Here is a 20,780-nt window from a genome sequence, read left to right as displayed (position 1 = left end):
AGAGCCACAGTTGATGGATCCCAAGAGGACAAAACTAGTCAAATGGTGCCTCCTGGTGGCCAGTGTAATTTAGTTCACTGTATTGCTGTGTTTGCTAAATTGATACCCCACCTTTCCTTCAGGACCATGGTGCTCCCTCCTCCCACTGTGGCACAGAGTGGCCTGAGAGAGAAAACGTATTTGAAAAATTTATCTGACCACCCATCTCAATCCAGTCACTCTGTAGATAAAACACATAGGAACACAATGCAAATAAGCCATAATACAATGCATATAAGGCTCCTGATAAGCTAATTCACAGGCCCACCCTGCCAGAGGTGGTGGGATGACTGGAGACAGGTAGTCCCACAAGTAACCTGGCCCTGTGCCACGCGGGCTTTATAGGTAACCACGAGCATCTTGAATTGTATTTGGAACCTTCTAGGAACTCTTGTTCTAACTCTCTCATAACTATATGTGAATTACAAGAACTGTTTACAACACATCTAAAAGAGATTACACCATGTAGGACCAAGGTAATAGAACATTACCCAGGAGAAGGAAAAGAGAGATAACAAAGGGGTCTGTTTCCCCAGGAATTTGGGTCAGATGGATAGATGAGCTCTATTATTATTGAAGGTGAACAGGGTCAACTGTTTACTCTTGGGTGCTGGGGAGTACGTTTGGTGAGTTTGTCTGTTTTAATCTTGTAAGCCAGTGTTGTCCAAACTTGGCCACTTTAAGATGAGTGGACTTCAACTCCCAGACTTCCCCAGCCAGCATGGCTAGCTGGGGAATTCTGGGAGTTGAAGTCCACTCATCTTAAAGTGGCCAAGTTTCGACAACACTGTTGTAAGCCATCCATCCAGTCATTTGTATGAGATGGGTAGACAGACAGACAGACAGACAGACAGACAGACAGAAAGGGCAAAGATAGCAGGATAAATAAAAGCTAGAAAGATGGGGAAAAAACAAGGCATAAACATTTCTAACTTCTAAAATGTGAGAAACCAGTATTTACGACAGCATATTTTTCTTCCTTGAAATGCTCAGTATTAATCATAATAGAAAAACAATTATGCATTTATGCATACATTAACTTTATACAATCCTCTATAACTTCAGTCAGACGTCTCAAGGCTGGGTTTTTGCAATAAAGAAATTTCAGAGCTCATATTAAGCGTGTGGTGGTGAGGATAACCCACTGGATATCAGAGTGAAGAAAAAGAGAGGAGGGCAGATGAAATTAGAGTAAGGTTGCCAAATTAATATTTTTTAAAAAAACAAAAAAATTAAGGACTTAGTGGCATCTATCAAGTTTGGATCGAAGGGAAACCCTATATTCTTAATGTGACCTTGAAACAGATCTTTAAGAACAGTGTATCAAGCAGAAATTCAGCACGGAATGTTCTCTCAGTATGGAATTCATACTAGCAAAAACTTCATCTGAATTTCAAAATGTCAGGCAAAAACCCAGAACCATCCACAAAAAACCATGATGTTTTTTTCCTGACATATTTTCTCCTGAAGTCTGACAGAAGTAAGTCGCTGCATTTGTATGTTATGTCATCACGCACATTTCACCATTTGCTTTCTTGTAGATTCATACAAGAGTCATGCTAAAGGAAAAGGAAATTATGCAAAAAGATTAAAAAATATATAAAGGCCATATTGTCCTGGGAAAAAGGGCAAAAAAAAAAAAAAAAAGGAAATTGATTGAAGAAACACTTCCAAGATTTTTATGAGGTTTCCTGATCTCGGTAAGCCATAATGTGATTTGATTGGTTTTACCCTACCAAACAGTGTGCATTGGAAATCATGGTTAACTGCTGTGTGCTGCATAAACTAACCAATTGTGGTAAGTTTATACAGCAATTGGGGAGGCAGGGTACGTTATGGGTCCCCCCTATTGAGGTCCATGTAGTGGGATCAAGAAGGGCCTTCTCTGTGGTGGCTCCCTCCCTGTGGAACATCATCCCCACAGAGATAAGACTGACCCCCACCTTGATGCTCTTCCGCAAGGCCCTGAAGACATGGCCTTGCCAGCAGGCCTGGGCACCCCAGGTCAATCCATAGCTCATCAAATGGCTGGTGTAAATGGGTGGTGGTTGTTGCCAGGGGGGTGGGGTGGGTGTAGTGGGTCTGGTATTTGGGATTTTTATTTCTGTAAACTGCCCAGAGTCACCGTGAGTGAGTTGGGCAGCCATATAAATTGCTTAAATAAATAAATAAAAATAAAATAAAATCCATATTTAAGCAAGCAATTAGTTTACCACCTATGAACTCAAAAGTTGTTAACAGTCCCCAATTCAAATCTTATCACTGCTATGATGAACAACTCAAACATACTCACTGCCGTTTTTATCCAATTTCAACCTATTTAAAATAAACATACAATGTAATCAGGCAAGCTCTGTTCCACCCCTTCCCTGCAATTCAGGATTCCCTCTACTATATGGGAAGAAAACCAAAGGGGTAATTCTGGGGGAGTAATTCTGCTTTGAAGTTAGAATGTTGATTTCATTTTTAAAATGTGTACCAAAACCAGGCATGCGCATGGCAGCTGACAAGCGGCTATGAAATTATTTCTTGTACTCAATACACTTCTATCAAAAAGGCCTCATGAGCCTACCCTCCCTTCATAAAATAAAGTTATCCACAGCTGGCCAGTTGTACTTGCCAACACGCCAATATTGGTCTATGCAAATGATCAAGAAAGGGAGAATAATTTTGACTCTTTTTACTATTATTAATTTATTCAAACAGCTCCCCAACATTTGAACAGCTCCCATCCTACAGGTATTTCAAACAGCCCTAAAGACCTGGCCCTTCGCCCAGGCCTTTGGCTAGGACGACTGACGCCCCTTTCTCCCTTTTTCTTCCCCTCCAGGTTTGTTTTCTTTGCTACTGTTGTTCTTTTGTCTTGGGCTGTTTTTGTGTTGTTGTTGTTTTTTGCTCTTAAATATTTTTAATGATTGTAAATTGCCCAGAGTTGCTGGGAGTAGAGGTGGCAGATAAATTTAATAAATTATTATTAATTTTTGGCTGGCTACTTTTGATTATGGATTAACTGAGAGCCAGTCTGGTGTAATGGTGAAGGTGCTGCCCCAGAAACCAGGAGATTCTGAGTTCAAAGCCTGCCGGCTGGGTGACTTTCAGGGGGGAGGCGCATCCCTCTCTCTCTCAGCCCAACCCATCTCACAGGGTTGTTGTTGTGGGGAAAATAGTGTTACATAGAATTTTAGGCTTTATTATTAGCATTTTAATAAAGATGATACTAACATTTCTGCACGGTGTCAGTTAAGATCAGGAAACAATGTTTTTCCTTCGAGCCAAAGCCATTTCCTTTGATGTGCAAAAAGTAGCCCTTTCAGGAACAATAAGGCTGTATTCTGAAGTCTTGATTAAAGTTGCAAGCGTTAAGAAACAAACCCAGGTGGAAAAGGAGGACATGCAACATTCTTTGCGGATGTCTGTCTTTTCTCATGCCTATCGAATGTATGTAACCCTATAATAAAGACTGGACCGCCCCCTTAATAAATGCATTTTTGCTTTCCTTGTGGTTTGTATTGGTGGGGGGGGGGGGGGAGGGCACTTTGCAAAGGCATTGGGTGTTTCTTAAATTCAGGGACTAGGTTCTTTCCAGCCCTACACCAACTCAGGTGCCTGAGTTTTATGGCCAACAGTAGGAGGAGGAAGAAATATTAGGTATGGTCAACACCTTAAGCTGACATCTATATCGATATACCTATGCAGGACCATCTTTCCTCAGTGACACCTACTCGGCCCACCAGAGTGGGGAGGCAGGGTGTGTTGCAGCTCCCTTCGATGAGAGAGGTACATCTAACGGGACCGAGAAAAAGGGCCTATTCCACGGTGGCTGCCTCCCCATGAAATATCATTCCCTCGGAAATAAGACTGGCCCCCACCTTGGTACTTTTCCAAAAGGCCCTGAAGGCATGGTTTTGTCAGTGGGCCTGGGGCCCCCAGGCTGATACGGAGCCGATCAAATGGTTAATTTGAATGTGTTTGTTGCTGCTGGGGTGGGGGGGTATTGTCTTTTTGGATTCCGGTTTTAATTCTGTAAGTCGCCTGGAGTCTCCGTGTGTGAGTTGGGTGGCCACATAAATTTGTTTAAGAAGTAAATAAATATCTAGGATACCAATAGAGGCGAGTATGTGTAGCTCAGGCTTGAACTGTGGAGTGTTTGGGGTTCTCTGAGCTGCACTGAAGATGTTACCTAGCTGGGTAATGAAACGTTTGCAAGAAAAGAACCAACCTCAGAGAACCCCAAGGACTCCGCATATCTAGGATAAAATAAAATATATTAAAACGTGGGATAAAACAATAACAGCAACAGCAGTAATAATAGCAATAGTAATAACAAGAGATTGGCGTAACTATCCTACAGGGCTGCAGCGTGAACTTTTCCAAGGGGCATCCCGTTGGGAGGAAGCGCTGCATCCCGTGGCTCCAGGTGAGCGGGACTTCAACTCCCAGCATGCCGCGAGCGGGACTTCAACTCCCAGCAAGCCCCGCGCCGCAGGTGGGGGAATCCCCTTCGCGGGGAACGAGCTGCGCTCGCAGGCCCCTCAGGAAGGGCAGCGGGCGACGGGAGGCGGACCTGGAGCGCGCCTTCCGCGTCTCGTCTGGGGCTGGGGGGAAGCGCGTTTACACGCGCCCACGCATCTATCTATACACACGTGCACCTATCCACGTATCGCCCCACATAAAACATGCAGAGGTTGAAGGGGAAAACGTTGTGCGATCAGCCACCTCGAGAGCACGGGGCGCCTCCAGGAGCAGGTAGACTCCTGAAGATGCCGGGCGGGCCCCGGCTCCCCAGGCTGGGAATGATGGGGGCGGGAGTCCCGGCGCTACTTTTCCGAGCGGAGGAACCCCGCTCTCAGCAGTCGCTTTCGCCGCCCAAGGAGGTCCGGCAGGGGGCGCACCGAGGGCGACCCAGAGACTTCCGGTTCCTCTTCGGCGCGTGCGGAGCGCGGGCCGAGCCGCCCTCCCGCCTGCCACTCAGCCGCCCCGCACGGTCGACAGGGAACCGGAAGTGCGGAACGGCCCAGCGGCCCGCGCGGGATCCCTCCGCCGCGCGCCTTTCTCCCTCGGCTCTCCGCGCGGGCGGGCCCGAGGCGCCCCCTCCCCACTCACCGGCCGAAGGAGCCTCCATGGCGGCCCGGGCTGCGGAGCGGGAAGAAAATCCGGGTATTTTCTTTTGAATTGTGGAAAGGGGGAGGAAAGAAAAAAGATCGGCGCACTTCCGTCCCCTGAGGAAAGAGCCGTCCGCCGATGCGCCTGTCCGGAGCCCCTGGAGGGGCAGGAAACGCCTTTAAAAAAAGAACGACGGAAAAGAAGCCAACCCCGACCCGTATAAATATTAATTACGGCCGCTCCGGAATGGCGGCGGGCGAGGCAGCCGGACGGGATTATGGCGAATCTGCGGCGCCCGACATGGCGGCGGCTTGCGGTTCCCCGAGTGACGTCAGAGCTGCGCGCGGGGAGTGGGTGTGGCCGGGCCCGCCGTTCCGGCGCCGTTGGGCGGGGCCGGCCACTCCTGGCGCGCCTGCGGAGAGATGGCGCCTCCTGGCGGTTGCGTGGAAGTGGCGCTCGCTGTCCGCAGACGCGGAACTGGAGCTCCCCAAATCTCTGGGCAGTGAATGTGGCTACGCATCAGAAACGTGTAGATGCCACAAGAAGTGGCAGCAGCTGACCCTGATTCTCAAAAGGAGGAAGTTACTTAGTGCATGGATGGGACACCACCAGGAGACCCGAAGGCTGAGAAGAGAAAAACAAACAAAAAAATCCGAGAAGTCAATGTCATGCCACTTCCATAACATCAAGAAAACTGCACTGAAGTGTCCATGTAGCCATCAGGAGTCAAGCTCACCTCAAGTGGACTATATTTGTAATTAAACACAATAGATTGGATTCTCACATTTCTGTACTGCCAGAAACCCCTACATACACGTTTCTCAAACTTCCAGTTGAGCTGCCTTGGAAATGCTTATGTACAAACAGGACACTATTATATGCACAAGTATGTCCTTTTGTACCTGCAGGAGTCAAGATCTACTCAAAATTTGCCCTGTATTTGTGCTTTTCAATGAAAAAACTCAAAGCAGCCTGCAATCTGTGAACGGCAGCCCCTACGTACAGGCTAATAAAGGGAAATGCCCTATGTAAGTATGGGACGGACATAGTTCGGGAAGGAGAGCCTAATGGAACAATTCAACTTCTCTCCTTCAGTTGCAATTCTGGGCATGCCAATCCCAGCACAAAGGTGTTTTGGAGCAAGCCTGAAGGGTCTCTGTGATTTTTATCATTTCGGGATGCCGAAGAAGGAAGTAGAAATAACATAATACAGTCTCTCGTATGTCAGTTCTTGCTTCTTTGCCTTACAGACTGATAAGAAGACTGGTGTCTCTTAAGGTTCAGTGTAGCAGCCAGGAAAGTCCTCTAAGTCGGCAGGCCCTGTGTCATTTTTTTTTTTCCTTACCTAGGCCCAGAAAGGCAAACATCACTCCCCCATTGTTACTTTTGTCAAAGAAAACATATTTGCCATGGCAGATACATTTCCTGAGAGAGAGGGAAAACCAGGGAAAGGTTAGGTAACAAACATGACCCTCCCTGCCCCACAGACAGCACTGCTGTTTTGCCTCTAAGTGATGGGGTATACATGGAGTGGGAATCCAGCAAGCAGACACCCACCCTGTAAGCAGCAAGAGGGTGCCTGGCCAGTCCTGATTTTTTCTACGATGACATGGTGAACACCATGACTTCCATCAAAATCTCTCACCATAAGCAGCATCTCTGCGATTGTGCAACATGGCTGAGGTTTGTTTAGAGTGTAGTTCATTTTCCAAATGGCATCATCATCTTTAAGTTCAATGTCCAGTGACATTTTAAGGGTAGAGGTAGACAGCTGGCCCGGTTATTAACTAGGTGATCCAACTAGTTTGTAAGATACTATTCACTATAAGAGTGGTTGCTTGCTATCACCTTTGTTAGGTTAAAGCTACCTGTATGCCTATTGAAAAAAGTAGGGGAAACATGAAAAGCATGGATTCTGGGATTCTTTGGAGGGGTTCCGTTGGGTTGGAAAGAATAAAAATGGCAGTCCGGTAAGACTAAGGAATCATAATTCCAAGACTCCTAGCAGTGTTGGTCACTGTACCAAAATCAAAGATCAGCTTATAATCTAAAAAAAATCCATCACAGTTCCTTTTCATGGTAAACATGGCAAACATATTGCTATGCAATACGATCCCCATTCATGTTCTAAGACCAATGATCTCAACATGCCTCTTTTCTGACTAGATGTCAGAATGCTACATGGATCTTACATTGATGGGATGCATTGCAACGCAGTCTCCAGATGGATGATCCTAGCTTTTATAAAACAGTTGAGCATAATTGGGATAGGACTGGGTTTGTCTGCTTTTACAGCCTCCTGGCCAAACTGCACACAAATTGATTGGTCCTGTCCTTAGTGCTAGCAGAAATGTTGCATGCAGCACTAGTACAACTGGTGCTGATCACCTAGTCAACACCTATATCTCACTTAGAAGTATTATGTGAAACCCTGAGTCCGTTAGAGAACGGGAAAAGCAACCGAAGTGAGAGAAGTGAGGTGATGTGGGGCAAGGAGACGCACGAGGGGCAGACGGAGTGCCAGAAAGAAAATTAACCACTGCATCTACTGTGTTGTGGGGCAGAGTCTCATAAATAGGCAGATGAGTTCAAAGTACCTTACACTGAGGTTACGTGCATAAGCATTAAGATTCCATGTTTCCTAAGTAAGATGTTTGAATATGGGGCTGTCACAACAGATAGCTACATTACACGCATGCTGAGTTTTGTATCTTCCAGACATGTGACACCACAATGCCATGATGGAAATTATAGCCCAATGCATATCATGCTGAGGAAGCAGGAGGGGAGGATACCAAGATAATCTCATTTATTCTTCCCTTTGCAGTTCTCTTCTCTGTTAAGTGGATTTTTTCCCCCATTTGATGCAGTTTTATTCTATAGATGTTTGCACTAGCCTAATTCCCCATGAAGAGTGGCACAGAAATCAGACACACAGTAAAGTAAATCAAACCACTGAACTGCCATCAAATTTCCTTGTTGCTAAAAAAAATTGAAAATCAGCAATGAGCTCTTTCTTAGGAAGAAGAGATTTTAGAACAGTTTTAGTAGTGCAGATATAAACAGGATACAAAAATAGGAAAATAAATCAAAAGCTCATCTGAACTGCTAAGACCATTTGCGGAGCAAATTTCAGCTGAACTTATTTTAACCCCATCCTGTGTTTGCAGCAAGTTTCCCCAGCTCACCATCTTTCTTCCGATTCTACCCTGGAGAATCTTGTGCCCGATTACAATCTTCATCTTTATATGTTGTTCAAAATCCACTTGCAGTCCCTTGACCAGTCAAAAGAGTAGATTTCTGACACATTTCCATTGCTCCTAATAGCGTGGCTTTTTTAATCTTTTAACACTGTCTACACCTTGTTGAACCTGTTGGGTCCATAAATGTCCTTCTTGTGAGCTTAATTTGCAACAGCCCAAGTCACGCTATCAGAAAAGACCCTCCATTTAACCCTACGGTTTGCACACTTCAAAAAGTGGCTTCCCCCCCTTGAAATGAAATGTGCAACGAAGAAACATGTTAAGAAAACCTCTACTGGTATCACTATTGCACATAGCCCTTATGCACAGTGAAGATGTTATGCTGTTGAGATTTTGGCTCCACTCCTCACTACCTACTGAACAATCTTCCCCAGCCAGAGTCCATGTGGCAAAGGTGGTGATTCCCTGAGTCTCGAAGTCAAGGGCCAGGAGTGTGTGTGTGTGTGTGTGTGTCTGCGCACGTCACAGAGCAGGTATTTTCTGTGGTTGCCCTCACCTAGGGAACGCTGTCCTCCACCCAAGTCAGGATGGCCCCTTCACCAATATCCTTTGGGAAAGAGAAAAGACTTATGGAGAACACGTGGTTAGCTAGGAAGCTGTGCTATATTCCAGCCAATTACTATTCTATGGGTTTTATTTGCTTATTAGTTTTATTTACTGGCTGCCCAACTCCTAAAGAACTCACAGCAGCTCACAAGTAAAAACCCCCAACATTACTGTATCTTGACTTTATGGTTTTTATGATCTGTTTTCATCTATGTTGTGAACCACTCAGAGTCTTTGGGGTGACGTTCTTGGGAAATCTCACAAATCTTGAGAAGCCAATATCTAAATGAGCACACGGTACAAGGCACAGGCTATTAAACTCCACCTACCCAGCAGGAAGTTCTAATTCACTTGTGTGTAAACAAGCAATGTATAGGATTGCACTACCCATTTCCTTCAGACACTTAGCCTCTTTAATATTTGTTCTCTTTTTGGCTAAAAAAAAAAGAATCTAGTAAAACTAGTTACGTTTTCCCTGTAGACTGAATAGTTATGAACCCTGTATCAGGTTCCCACGGATTCATGCTATTCTTATTCTTGTTCAAAGGCTACCTCCAGATAGTTTTCCTGCTCTTCTTTCTCAGCTGAGGGACATCTCTTTCCAAAGCTTAATTGTCAGCATTGTGGAAATCTGCCTCCTAGGAGTTAAGGACCATGAAGTTTCCTTCATTAAAGTCCAAGCAATCCATTGTGGTCCCTGCTGATCTGCTAACAAGATACCTGACAAATTTACAGAAGGAGTTCCAAGCCTATGCAATGCCAACGCCACGCAAGGTCCTAAATGCAGCAACTTGAAAATCGCCTGAATAAGCAGTTTAAAAGCTTGTGCCAGCTTTTGCTTTAGTCACGAATATTTATAGGAATGGACATTATCACAATCCATCTGAGAAGCAAATTGAGATAATGTGTGCACGTCTAGAAATTATGTTGCTTGAATTCTATTTGCTGTATGCAAAGCCAATTTGCCCTGAGAAAATGCAGTTCAGAATTGTTCCATACTCCAAGAATCAGAAATTATTTTCTCCTTTGTAAACAAGTACTCATTACAACTGTACATATGAACAAAACCAGCTTTAACATTTATTTCTTTAGAGCTGCATTTATTTATTTTCATATATTTCTTAGGTTTATCTCTTACCTTTTATTCAGGAGCTCAAAACTTTCCCCACTATAACCTGATGAGGTAGGTTGGGCTGGTCACTTTTGAGCTTCTGTGGCTGAAGATGGACTGGAATCTAGGTCTCTCCATTCCTGATCCAGCCCCTTCACCACTACCCCACACTAGCTCTCGACACAATCTTGACTGCATTCTTTGTCAAGCTGCTCTTATTAAATTATAACATCAACCCAGAGATTCCTTGAAGCACAAATGACCAGGCTCAAATTATCCTACTTTGGACACATTAGGTGAGGATCCAGCTCTCTGGAGAAGGCTCTAATCCTGGGAAAGGTGGAAGGGAAGAGAATAAGAGGAAGACCAGCAGCTAGGGGATGACCTCAATTAAAGCAGTGAAGGGTGCGCCATTAGAAGACCTAAAGGACCAGGTTAGGGACAGACTGTCATGGAGAAAATCTATGTGGCTGCTAAGCGTCAACACCGACTTGATGGCACATAATCAACAATATTTACACCTTATAACTTAATGCAAACCCTCAACTGAAAAAATCTTGCAGCAAACCTGATAATATAACAATATCAATAACCACAGTTGTGCAGTTTCAGCTAAGGGTATAACTTATTTTCTCTTCTGTTGGACAATAACTCTTGGGGTCTTGCACATTAGAATCAGTTTTGACAGTGAAGAAGAGATGGGCCTGTCTTAAGAATAGCCTGAGCTCCCTTTATTAGTAGCCCCTTTGATTCCAGGCACCATTTAAGCAGTTAGACAGCCCACCATTTCTCTCTGAAGCACAGCTGGTTAGAATTGTTGGCTAGCCCAAATTCACCTATTGAATTTAGTGGCTAAACGGGGATTGAACTCAGGTCTAAATAACCAGATTAAAAAAAGCAAATTTATAATAAGGAGCTTTCAACATTGCCCTACTCCCTAGAGGAGGTTTAAAATATCAACTCCAGCTTTCTTCCACCGGTGTATCCTTCAGATAGGGCCATCAACTCCCAGAATTCTCCATAATGGCCAAGCTGGCTGGGAATTCCAGAAGACAAACTCTACACATCTGGAAGATGTCCAGGTTAGGGAAGTCTGTTCCAATCACTTGCTGGAGCTGGATGATTTTGGTGTTTCCATACTTAGTAGCAGTTGTGACCGAATTGGGTAGACAGCTAATAATAAGACTTAAACACTTTCAGATTTAATAAACTCCAGGTAAATTCATGCCACCAGCAGTGGAATTGCTTCACATAGAGGAAAGGACTAAAAATCCAATTAGATTCTCTACTTCAGGGCAGGATCAGGCAATGATAAATCTGTTTTAATCTTAGGTACCTTGTGTCATCCCAGGTTCTTCTGAAGACTAGCTTACATTCATGAATGAAACTGATAGGCTGTACTACATTTTAAGCATACTCCACCACTCATTATTATACGCTTCTCCTTAACAGGTGTAAGCTCCAAATTCACTTTGTCAAGTTGGGAATTTTAACCACTGATCCTCATCAGCCTCAGAGAATACTTTAAAGTATGCAGCTGCCATCAACAGATATTAATACAAAGCACCACAAGGGAGACTGAAGCTCAAGGTTTTACAAAGGATTACTGTATATGCAAGCATTTTCACTGCCTTACATAGGTCCTATTAAAACTAGCTTAGATAGATGAGGTACACTTCTCCAAACCAGATCAAACTGCTCCTCTCTCAACCTGTATTTTCTTCTTAAAACACATCTCACTTCATTTCATAGAACAATGTCTCCCAAATCCAGTCTTAACTTTTTTTTTCGCCAGGTTACTGACTAGCTTGCAGGAATGTTATTATGATGACTACATATATTAAGTTACTCATAGTAGATGAGGCCATCACACCAAAAGCCACCATTTATGGTACCTTCCATACATGACAAGATATTCCAGTTAAACGTATAGAGAAGAGGATAGAAACTATATTAAAAAAAAAAGATGAGCACAGAGAAAGATTAGATAAAACATTTTCATAATACCTTTCAAAATCTGCATAATTTATCTTGACCTTCCCTGTTGCTTAACATATCTACTACACACCGGTCTTCACAAGTCTGAACCTCTTTACTCTGTAAAGTGGGTCACTACTACAGATGATTCTAAACAGCAAATAATGACTTCCAATGACAAAAAGGTCCAAGAACTCACTAAAGCTCCTTTACCTAAGCACCTACTCACAGGTTCAAATGACCATGCTGTTTATTCTTTTTAAAAAGAATATCCTCCCAACGCTTTAAAAGCAAGGACCACCAGCTTGCAGCTCGCCTGTCACAAGCGAGGTTGGATTTTTGTGAAACTCCCAAATCCATATGAAAGATAAAACTGTAGAGTCCTTGTGCTCTGGACAAGGACTTTACTGCCCTGAATTACCTAGTTGGGTAATGAAACGTCTGCAAAACCACCACCAAGCTCAGGGAGCACCAAGGACTCTACAGCTCAACCCTGAGCAACAGATATTCTCTTCTGTTGGAAAGATAAAACATTATTTCAGTACCTCCCCCTACAGGCTTTGCCGATAATGACCGCAGGATTTGGAGATCTTGGGTATGACACGTAGGGCTGATTTCCCTTGCATCACTGGAGCAACTTAATGCCAACATTAAAGGCAGCAGTTGCTGTACCTTTCAGAGAGAAAATATTCCAAAGATAGCCCCAATTTATCAAATTTTCATCCATGCTATGGGCACTTCCTTCCCAGTTTTAACCAGCTGCCTTGGATCTTGCAGAAGGTATCTACAACACTGTCTTCTCTACCATATTGCTCAAGGCCCTTAACTTCCATATCATCTGATGCAGACAAAGTATATTTAAACTAAACAGCACAAGATTAAAACAAAAAGGGACTTCACAGGTACCACTACATATAAACAAACATCTTTTTCAAGGGTGGAGGGGTCCATCTGCTTTTGCATCTTCACAAAACCAGACAGCTCCAGCACAACAAACTATGGCTACTTCTGTACCACCAAGAATACGGAAACCTGCAATGTCACGAGAGAACCAGGACATTAAACGCAATATGGAGGCTGTAAACAGAACCCAATATTGAATAGCACTGTGACCTGGTTGATCTTTTTGCTTCTTCCTCTAGAGCAGTTTTTTTCAAACATGGCAACTTTAAGATGAGTGGACTTCAATGTCCCAGCACACTGGCTCGGAAATTCTGGGTGTTGAAGTCCACACATCTTAAAGTTGCCGAGTTTGAAAAACACGGCTCTAGAGTTTGACTAAACTTGTTCTGCAAGTTTATGAACCTTCCAATAAGAGCTTACAGCTGGAAGGCAGCTGAACACACACCACAGGCCCTTGGACTTCAGATTAGAGAGATCCTGAAGATTCTGGTTTCTGCTGACCGAAAGGCCTGCTGATGAGGAAAGTCTTCCAACGGCAAGACAAACAGTTCTCACCTCCCAGGGGAAACCCCTGCTCAGAAGAGGCTACTCTATAAAACAGAAAACCCAAATTCAGAGCAAAAGCATGGGCTTAGAGCAAGCAATCATTGATACAGGATTATTTGATAGCATGGCATGGTTTCATTTGCTTTCAATACCCCACTGTAAATCAACACGATTTCTCTCTTGCCAAGGAAAATGGAGCAATACACCAGTGGCCTGTTGTGACAATGCTGATAAACCACGGTACCAAACAGATGACACTTTCCTCTGATCAGTTTAAGTTACACAAAATAGATTTTGGTTTCTTTCTTAATTTTCATTTTTTTTTTTTTTACATTTATGAGAGAGAGATGCTTTAGTTCAGGCCTGAGTCCCCCCAAATCAGCTGTTCCTTGCACAGAAGGGTTTGTGCCTGGAACATTTTGCCCATCCCTAGGTATTTACTAGAGTGTAGGCCAGTATTTCTCAACCTTAGCAACTTTAAGATAGGTGGACTTCAACTCCCAGAATTCCCCAGCCAGCAGGCTTGAAGTCCACACATCTTAAACTTGCCGAGGTTGAAAAACACTGGTGTATGCTATTGTACTAATATTGCTGAAAGCAGGACAGTGAAGAGTTAAAAACCCTTCCGAGCCAACATGTCCCACCCGTTAGCAAGGTGGGTGCTGTGTCAAACACCCCACGTTCAGGTTGCTGGTTTAAGGCTGGCTCCTAAAATGCTAGAGCCAACCCCAAGCTGTCATTAACTTCCAGAGGGCGGCTCTTCTGTTGCTTTAGCTACCATGCAGAGTTAGCCGTGTGCACTAAGACAAATGGACATTACCGGGAGCCCACTTCACGAAGACTCAACTATTTTCTGATGCATCGGAGTCTACCCAACATGGGGTTAAGTGCGGCTTTTTCAGCAGATTTTCAGGACTCGCTTCCTTTGCATTTTTCCCCCATGGCTGATTCTAAACGTCACTAATTAACCTTCACCATGCTATTATTTCTTCCTCTCCAGAGACCTATCCTGTCCTCTCAGCTCAGCTTGTACTGCCAGTGTAACTTTAATCATGAGCTTCACATTACCTGTGTTCTTTTAAGAACATAAGCACACTGTTGGGATTAAGTTACTTGCAGAGATCTACCTGGGCTTTTCTCCAGCGTCCTGGACTTTGCACAACATTTCCGCTCCCTGGAAGTCAGTATAGGCACTTGTACACAGGAAGGTTTGGCTTTATTAAGGAGATCTACACAACTTCTATAAGACACCTCCAACAAACAGAACAGATGCCCCCCCCCTCCCCACTTCCTAGGGCACTAAGTATCTCTTCTCTGTGATCTCACTTTGGCACAGCAGGCTGCCCCATCAGAAACTATCTGGAACTACCACAAAGTCATGGGCTGCTTAACCTTGGTTTACTGACCTAGCTACGATACTGGATTTATACACAAGGCAATTTATATTTATCAAAGGCAAGTGGAGGACATTACAGTTTAAGGTTTATCAACCCAGTCGTCGAGTTATATTTTTATAGGAATCTCAAACAGAAAAATGATTTGCATTAATTTCAAACCATCTTCTACACACATCCTAATGACTGTGAAACTACTGGGGAAACCATTTGGGGAAACAAATATTAACAACCTGCAAATACGCACCCCAAGCTCTTTGCACAACCAAGTCCCTCCCCCCCCCATTTTGTTCAACACAGAGTAAATAACTGATTAACCAGTGCTCATGTTGCTACCACAGAGCATGTAGACAGAGTCAGAGATGTGGCCGGTGACTCCTCAGCTAATCATAATCTATCACCATCTATTTCTACATGAGCAGAGTTCAGCCAAACTTAAAAGTTTAAGGACAATATATATATTCTGCTTGAAAAGCTTTAAAGGGGACAAACTGACCAGGGTGGTATGTCGATGAGAAGAATCGCCCATACATTGCTCAACAAGTGTTCCGAGCACCATTCGTATTGTTTGACTTTCGATAAAAGCTGCACTTTAGCTTCTTGTTTCCCCCTTATTTGAGCCCTTTTGAGAATACAGGCTACATCTATTTTTTTCCATCTTTGAAGAAACAGAAAAACACCCAAAGCATTAATGGAAACTTAATACTGGAAGACCTTGATGTTTTCACTATGAAAATTCCTGATATGGTAGACAAGAGCTACCATAGACTGGGGACTGATGTAAGCCGCCCAGAGTCGCTTTTCTGTAAGATGGGCGGCTATACAAATTTGATAGATTAGTAAGTAAGTAAGTAAATAAATAAATAACTGGGCTGCAACAACCCAGGTGGCCACTAAGCACAGCAAAGTATGGAGATTTTTGTATCTCTTGACTGCCATCTAGTAGCCATCTGGATTGCTGCAGCCCAGATACAGTAGACCTCTGCTGAACACTGTGTTCACTGCTCAATCTTCTTGTTGCCCTGAGCTGGGGTGCTTCAAGCCCTGCATAACACTCTCCCCATTGATAGAGAAAAGATATCCATAGAATCAAAACTGCTGCATTTACAAAGTGAAGGTAAACCAGGCCAGACGCATCACTTCCGTAGGCTTTTGCAGAAGGTCACCCTCATTTAAATGGAGTGGAGTCAAGCAGATCTGTGGCTTCCCTTGCCCCCAACACCGGATGTTCAGGAAGGCGGTCTTTCCAAATCAGTTGAAGTAAACTTCCATCTCCCAGCCATTTCATGTGATAAAGCTGAGTGTAGGATGTTTACATAAACTAAGAATCAGTGGCAACCAGTGCCCAGGCCTCAATAGTTTGAGATATCAAGTACACCAAATGCAATGGAAAGAAATCAAATGAAGGCTCAGTTTTCAAACCAAAACTTTCCCATGAACACAGTTAACAAGCTACTGTAACATTCAGGATGCATTTAAAATAACATGCATTTTTTGTAAACAGCAAAAAAATAGGTACCTTTTTCCCCCCCTTTTAAATATTTATTCGTTCTTTAATGCTGAAGAACACATTTAAACAACAACAAAGGAATAAAAATCACATTCAAGTAATAAAAACAGAGTTGGATCCTGAAAACCAAACATATAACAGACCTACTAAAATCATGAGGCAAAGCCAAGCCATGAGTAACTCAGTGGATCTTTCCTTGGGTTACCATGAGTATCCAGTGGACAAAAAGATGGGCTAGAAATCTAAATAATAGTAATAATATTAATGATATTTGGGGTTCCTCCAATTTAGATGATGATGACTCCTCCAATGTAATCTTGCTTAAGGTATTTAAGCAAGGCTATACTGGAGGAGCCCCAAAATATTATCCTGCTGAATTACTAAAATCTGATTTGTATTGGCCATTACCAGCTCTTATCCTAGATCTGGATTTCAGACCCTCTTAGTTTCACCTTTCTACTACCAGAGCATGTTGTCTTCACACTTGTGTGCAAACGGCTAGTTGTTTATCTGTTCAGTTTACATCCCAGCTTTCCATCATGAGCTCACAACACCTGTCACCTCCTGTATTTTCCCCTACAACAAAATCTTGATGGGGTAAGTTGAGCTGAGACAGACTGACAATCTATAAAGGATTTGGCAGCATACAAATTTAATACAATAAAACAAATAGAACAAAATATAGTACACACCCAAACTTTCAGTAGCATATAGTGTTACTCTAAGTTTCAGATGCCAGTGAAGCACCTTGAGATCTTTTCCCTTTTACATCTCATCTTCCTTAATCATTCAGCTCTCAATGGAATTCCAAGAAGCTTCGTGTCTGTGTGTGTGTTTGTGTCTGTGTCTGTGTGTACTACTCATGTTAGCCAAAATTGTAGTCTTAAGAAGCAAAAACGCTCAGGAGCTCCTATTTAAGAAAATAAACAGATAGCACTACTCAGCCCTAGAGGGCACATATGAAAGCAAAAAATCACGAAACAAGAAGTGGATAGACATTATAGGAACCTCTGCCTCAAGTCTTGTAGCACTGCTGTTGGCCACTGCTGTCCATAATGATCAGTGACCTGACTCTCTATATGTTAACCTCATTTACTGATCTTGGCAAATCCAGGGGAAGCAAAATGGATCCACCCCCAGGATTCATGGAGCACTCTTGCACTTGTCCAGAGAAAACGGGCATTCCCTCTAAGGTCAACAGGAGAATTTTCTCATCGCTACTGCCAGATTTTTTCCCCCTCTCAACCAAAGCCTTTGTTACAGATTGTAGAGGCACCAGCTATAGACCTCAGTACCTGCCAGCTTTAAAACAAAGTCTCTTTATAATGGATCTTTTCCTTCCAGCGCTGTTCATGAATAGCCGGCGGCAGCAAACATCGGACTGAAAGCTACATTTTCCAGCTTCCAGTCGGGGATGTTTACAACAACAGACTACCATCCTCTGGGAACAGGGAAAGCCAATCTGGAAAAAGACAGAAAATTTAAAGTTGGTGAAAAACAAATGTCTATGTCTCCTTTATTTGACAGTACAAATTTTGATAACAGTACAACACAGCAAACCTATAGAGAAAGAGCACAGTGGTTGATATGTAATTTATGGAATTTGTTGACAGTGATATGGTATCGACCAGATCAACCAATTCATGGACTGGGTTGATATGGTTGATATTTAATCTACAAAATTTCACCCAAAATACTTACGTTAAGCAAAGGTGTTTAAAGAAAAAAAAGCCTTGCCTAAGAGCGACTCAGAAATAACATTTTAAAGACAGATCAGTTCCCCGTGTGAGAAGAGAAGAAACTGGGTCATGCTAAACCAACCCATTTGCCGGCGGTGCATATACATTTGAATACATAGGCAGGAATCAACAGCAGCAAACAGAAAACAGTTCAGCCTCTTTTTCTTTTCTTTTTTTGCCTTGCCTGAGCTGCAATGTTTAACTGATTTTGGACTGGTTACAATAAGGCTTTCGTTAATCTGGCTACAAACCAGCACTTCTGTCTGAATACATCCAATGATTGATTGTTTGCCTACAAACTGAAGTCAAGATGGCAAACACAAATTTCTGTTCCATATCACTGAACATGCATTGATTCATAAAAATTATTAGAAATATAATAAACAGAGACCAAACTAAGCAGTTTCAGAGCTGCTACTCCTTAAAACCCATATACAGTGTCCATTATAGAATACAAAGGTCCATCCCGTTGGGGCCAACAGAGAAAACCAGAAGTCCAGTCACTCTGAGCTAATGAAGTAATTTGATTGATTAAAAGATACATCATCAAAAGTTTCCATTTAACTATTGCAATTAAGTTAGAGTGACTTTTTATGGTGCACATTAAATCAACATTACATACAATAAGTTTCTCTGTTACTAATTCATACACACGAGGCAAATAACACCAAATGATTTAGAAGACCGAGAAAAAAAAAAATCAAATTCAATATTTTCTGGAAAGCTTTTATCAGGACCGTATGATTACAAATACCTTAATCCCGCAATCTCTGTCTGCATATCGTGGCTGGATCCCATCTGGCATTGGTTTGTATTGATTTTATGGTATTATATTGTGACCCGCCCAGTGTCAGTTGGAGTCGGGCGATGCCTGAATTGAATTGAATAAATAAATTTCAATGAGTTGCCATTGCTGTATTGAGCCAGTAAGTACTGTACAAAATCTATGCAAGAAGAGAGGTGGAACACATAGATTAGATGTGTTAATTTTCAAATGTAAAAATTCAATTTCCCTTACATAACAAATACCAAAATATCTTCTGAAATAGCCAAATTTTACGAGAAACTTCTAGCTGCTGGGAATGTATTGCTTATTTGGGGGGAGAGGGAAGGAATGCTAATAATCCAGAACCATCAAAGATGACACTTCAGGGAGTGCGATCAGAAAGGATTTTGACTCCCAAGCACCAGCAATAACATGGTCAAAAGAGTAAGCAAGAATCAAGAGAGTTTGCAAAGGTTTTCAGATTTCCCAGCTTCCAGCTGGAAGCAACCAGAATTATGACTGGTTGGTGCTCTATTTTCACAAAAGTTTAGTACTTAGGATGAGGTGTTTGTTTTTTTTTTAATAGAGTGGGAGGGCTCTATTATTTTAAAATCAAAGAGAAGAAAAAGTTTACATTAAATCTATGAAGCAAGAACTATCAAACGTAGGGGTCTTTGCGTTTTAAAAACTGGAATGAAACGATTATGGAACAGAACCATCATTTTGTCCTTTCATAAACAATAAAGAGTGGTAGTATATTTAAACAAAGATTTTACTCATACAGTGTAGATTCTATTCACTGGTGGAATGATGTTCTGAGTAATGCCATGTGAGACAGGGAGCACCTGCTGATGTTTTGCTAGACATCTTCATCATCTCACAAGGCATCACCAGTGTTGTCCAAACTTGGCCACTTTAAGGTGAGTGGACTTCAACTCCCAGAATTCCCCAGCCAGCCATGCTGGCTGGGGAATTCTGGGAGTTGAAGTCCACTCATCTTAAAGTGGCCAAGTTTGGACAACACTGACCTAGAACATCATACCACTAATAAAAAGACACATTTGTTTTAAAAGCATTTCCCACATATAGTTCTTATAACAAACCATGCTGTGGTTAGGAGGAGGAAACTGCACACAGTATGGACAGCAAACTGAGTTTTATTGCTTTTCAGGACAAAGAACGGTGATTTGCAAAAGAAATCCCCCTAAGTTATTTTAGATCTGGAAAACTGGGAAGTAAAGGCTGTCCCCTGGGTTAAGAATGAGTTCTGTTCCTAAGCCTGTATTTAACTTAAATTTGTATGTAAACTGGCTGTATATTAAAAACGTGTGGCTTCAGCGGTTCATCAGCTTGAGGAAGGAGAACACTGTCTGCCATTTTTAGTAACAGGCAGCCTGTTCGTAAGTATGAATTGTCCGTAAGTCGGATGTTCTTAACCCAGGGACTACCTGTAAAGGGATTCTTCATGCAGGAGTAAGCATATGGTATTGAACAAATCTGCTGAGCGTGAAGCTTTACTGGGTCTTTATAACAAGATTTTTCACTTTTTTATGCAAAAGCAAAATGCTACTGAAAAGAAGGAATGACAGAAGTACCAGTTGCCATATCTGCAATCTTTGCAAGTATATATATGAAAGTAGCCCCTGGCTCTTACGTCTGAGTAAATACACCCAAGGTTGCCGTGTAAAATAACCGAGTCCTTTCCACCAAGAACCAGAAGGAACAACACTCCCAGTATAGCACAGAGAGTTCAGGCTTCTTTATATTTTCTGCCCACCAGCTGCTATTTTTGCAGGAGACTGAAGGTACCAATTTGGCTGCTTCTAAAGCATCATTGGAAACTCCACTGAACGTTGCATCTACAGTAGAATGTTGCCTGGATC

General features: G+C 42.7%; 1 protein-coding gene across 2 annotated transcripts in view; it reads right to left on the bottom strand.

Moving 5' to 3' along the window:
- The window catches only part of ZFAT (zinc finger and AT-hook domain containing), a 142,450-nt gene that overhangs the window by 96,142 nt on the left and 25,528 nt on the right, over positions 1 to 20,780 (bottom strand). The window contains exon 1 of one of the 2 annotated variants that reach the window (XM_088148945.1): positions 5,143 to 5,987. The exons of the other annotated variant lie outside the window; for it this stretch is intronic. Within the exon in view, the coding sequence (XP_088005071.1) occupies positions 5,143 to 5,161 (19 nt within the window). The 5' untranslated portion in view covers positions 5,162 to 5,987. Of the gene's footprint in view, positions 1 to 5,142; positions 5,988 to 20,780 lie in introns of those variants that run through there. 2 annotated transcript variants of the gene reach the window in all.

This window comes from Python bivittatus, unplaced genomic scaffold (assembly GCF_059951505.1).
Source record: "Python bivittatus isolate LINGU-HERP-01145 unplaced genomic scaffold, Pbiv_v1 ctg000590_np1212, whole genome shotgun sequence".
Classification (NCBI taxonomy): Eukaryota; Metazoa; Chordata; class Lepidosauria; order Squamata; family Pythonidae; genus Python; species Python bivittatus.
Note: the sequence above shows the minus strand (reverse complement) of the source record. Positions and strands in the feature narration are given on the sequence as shown.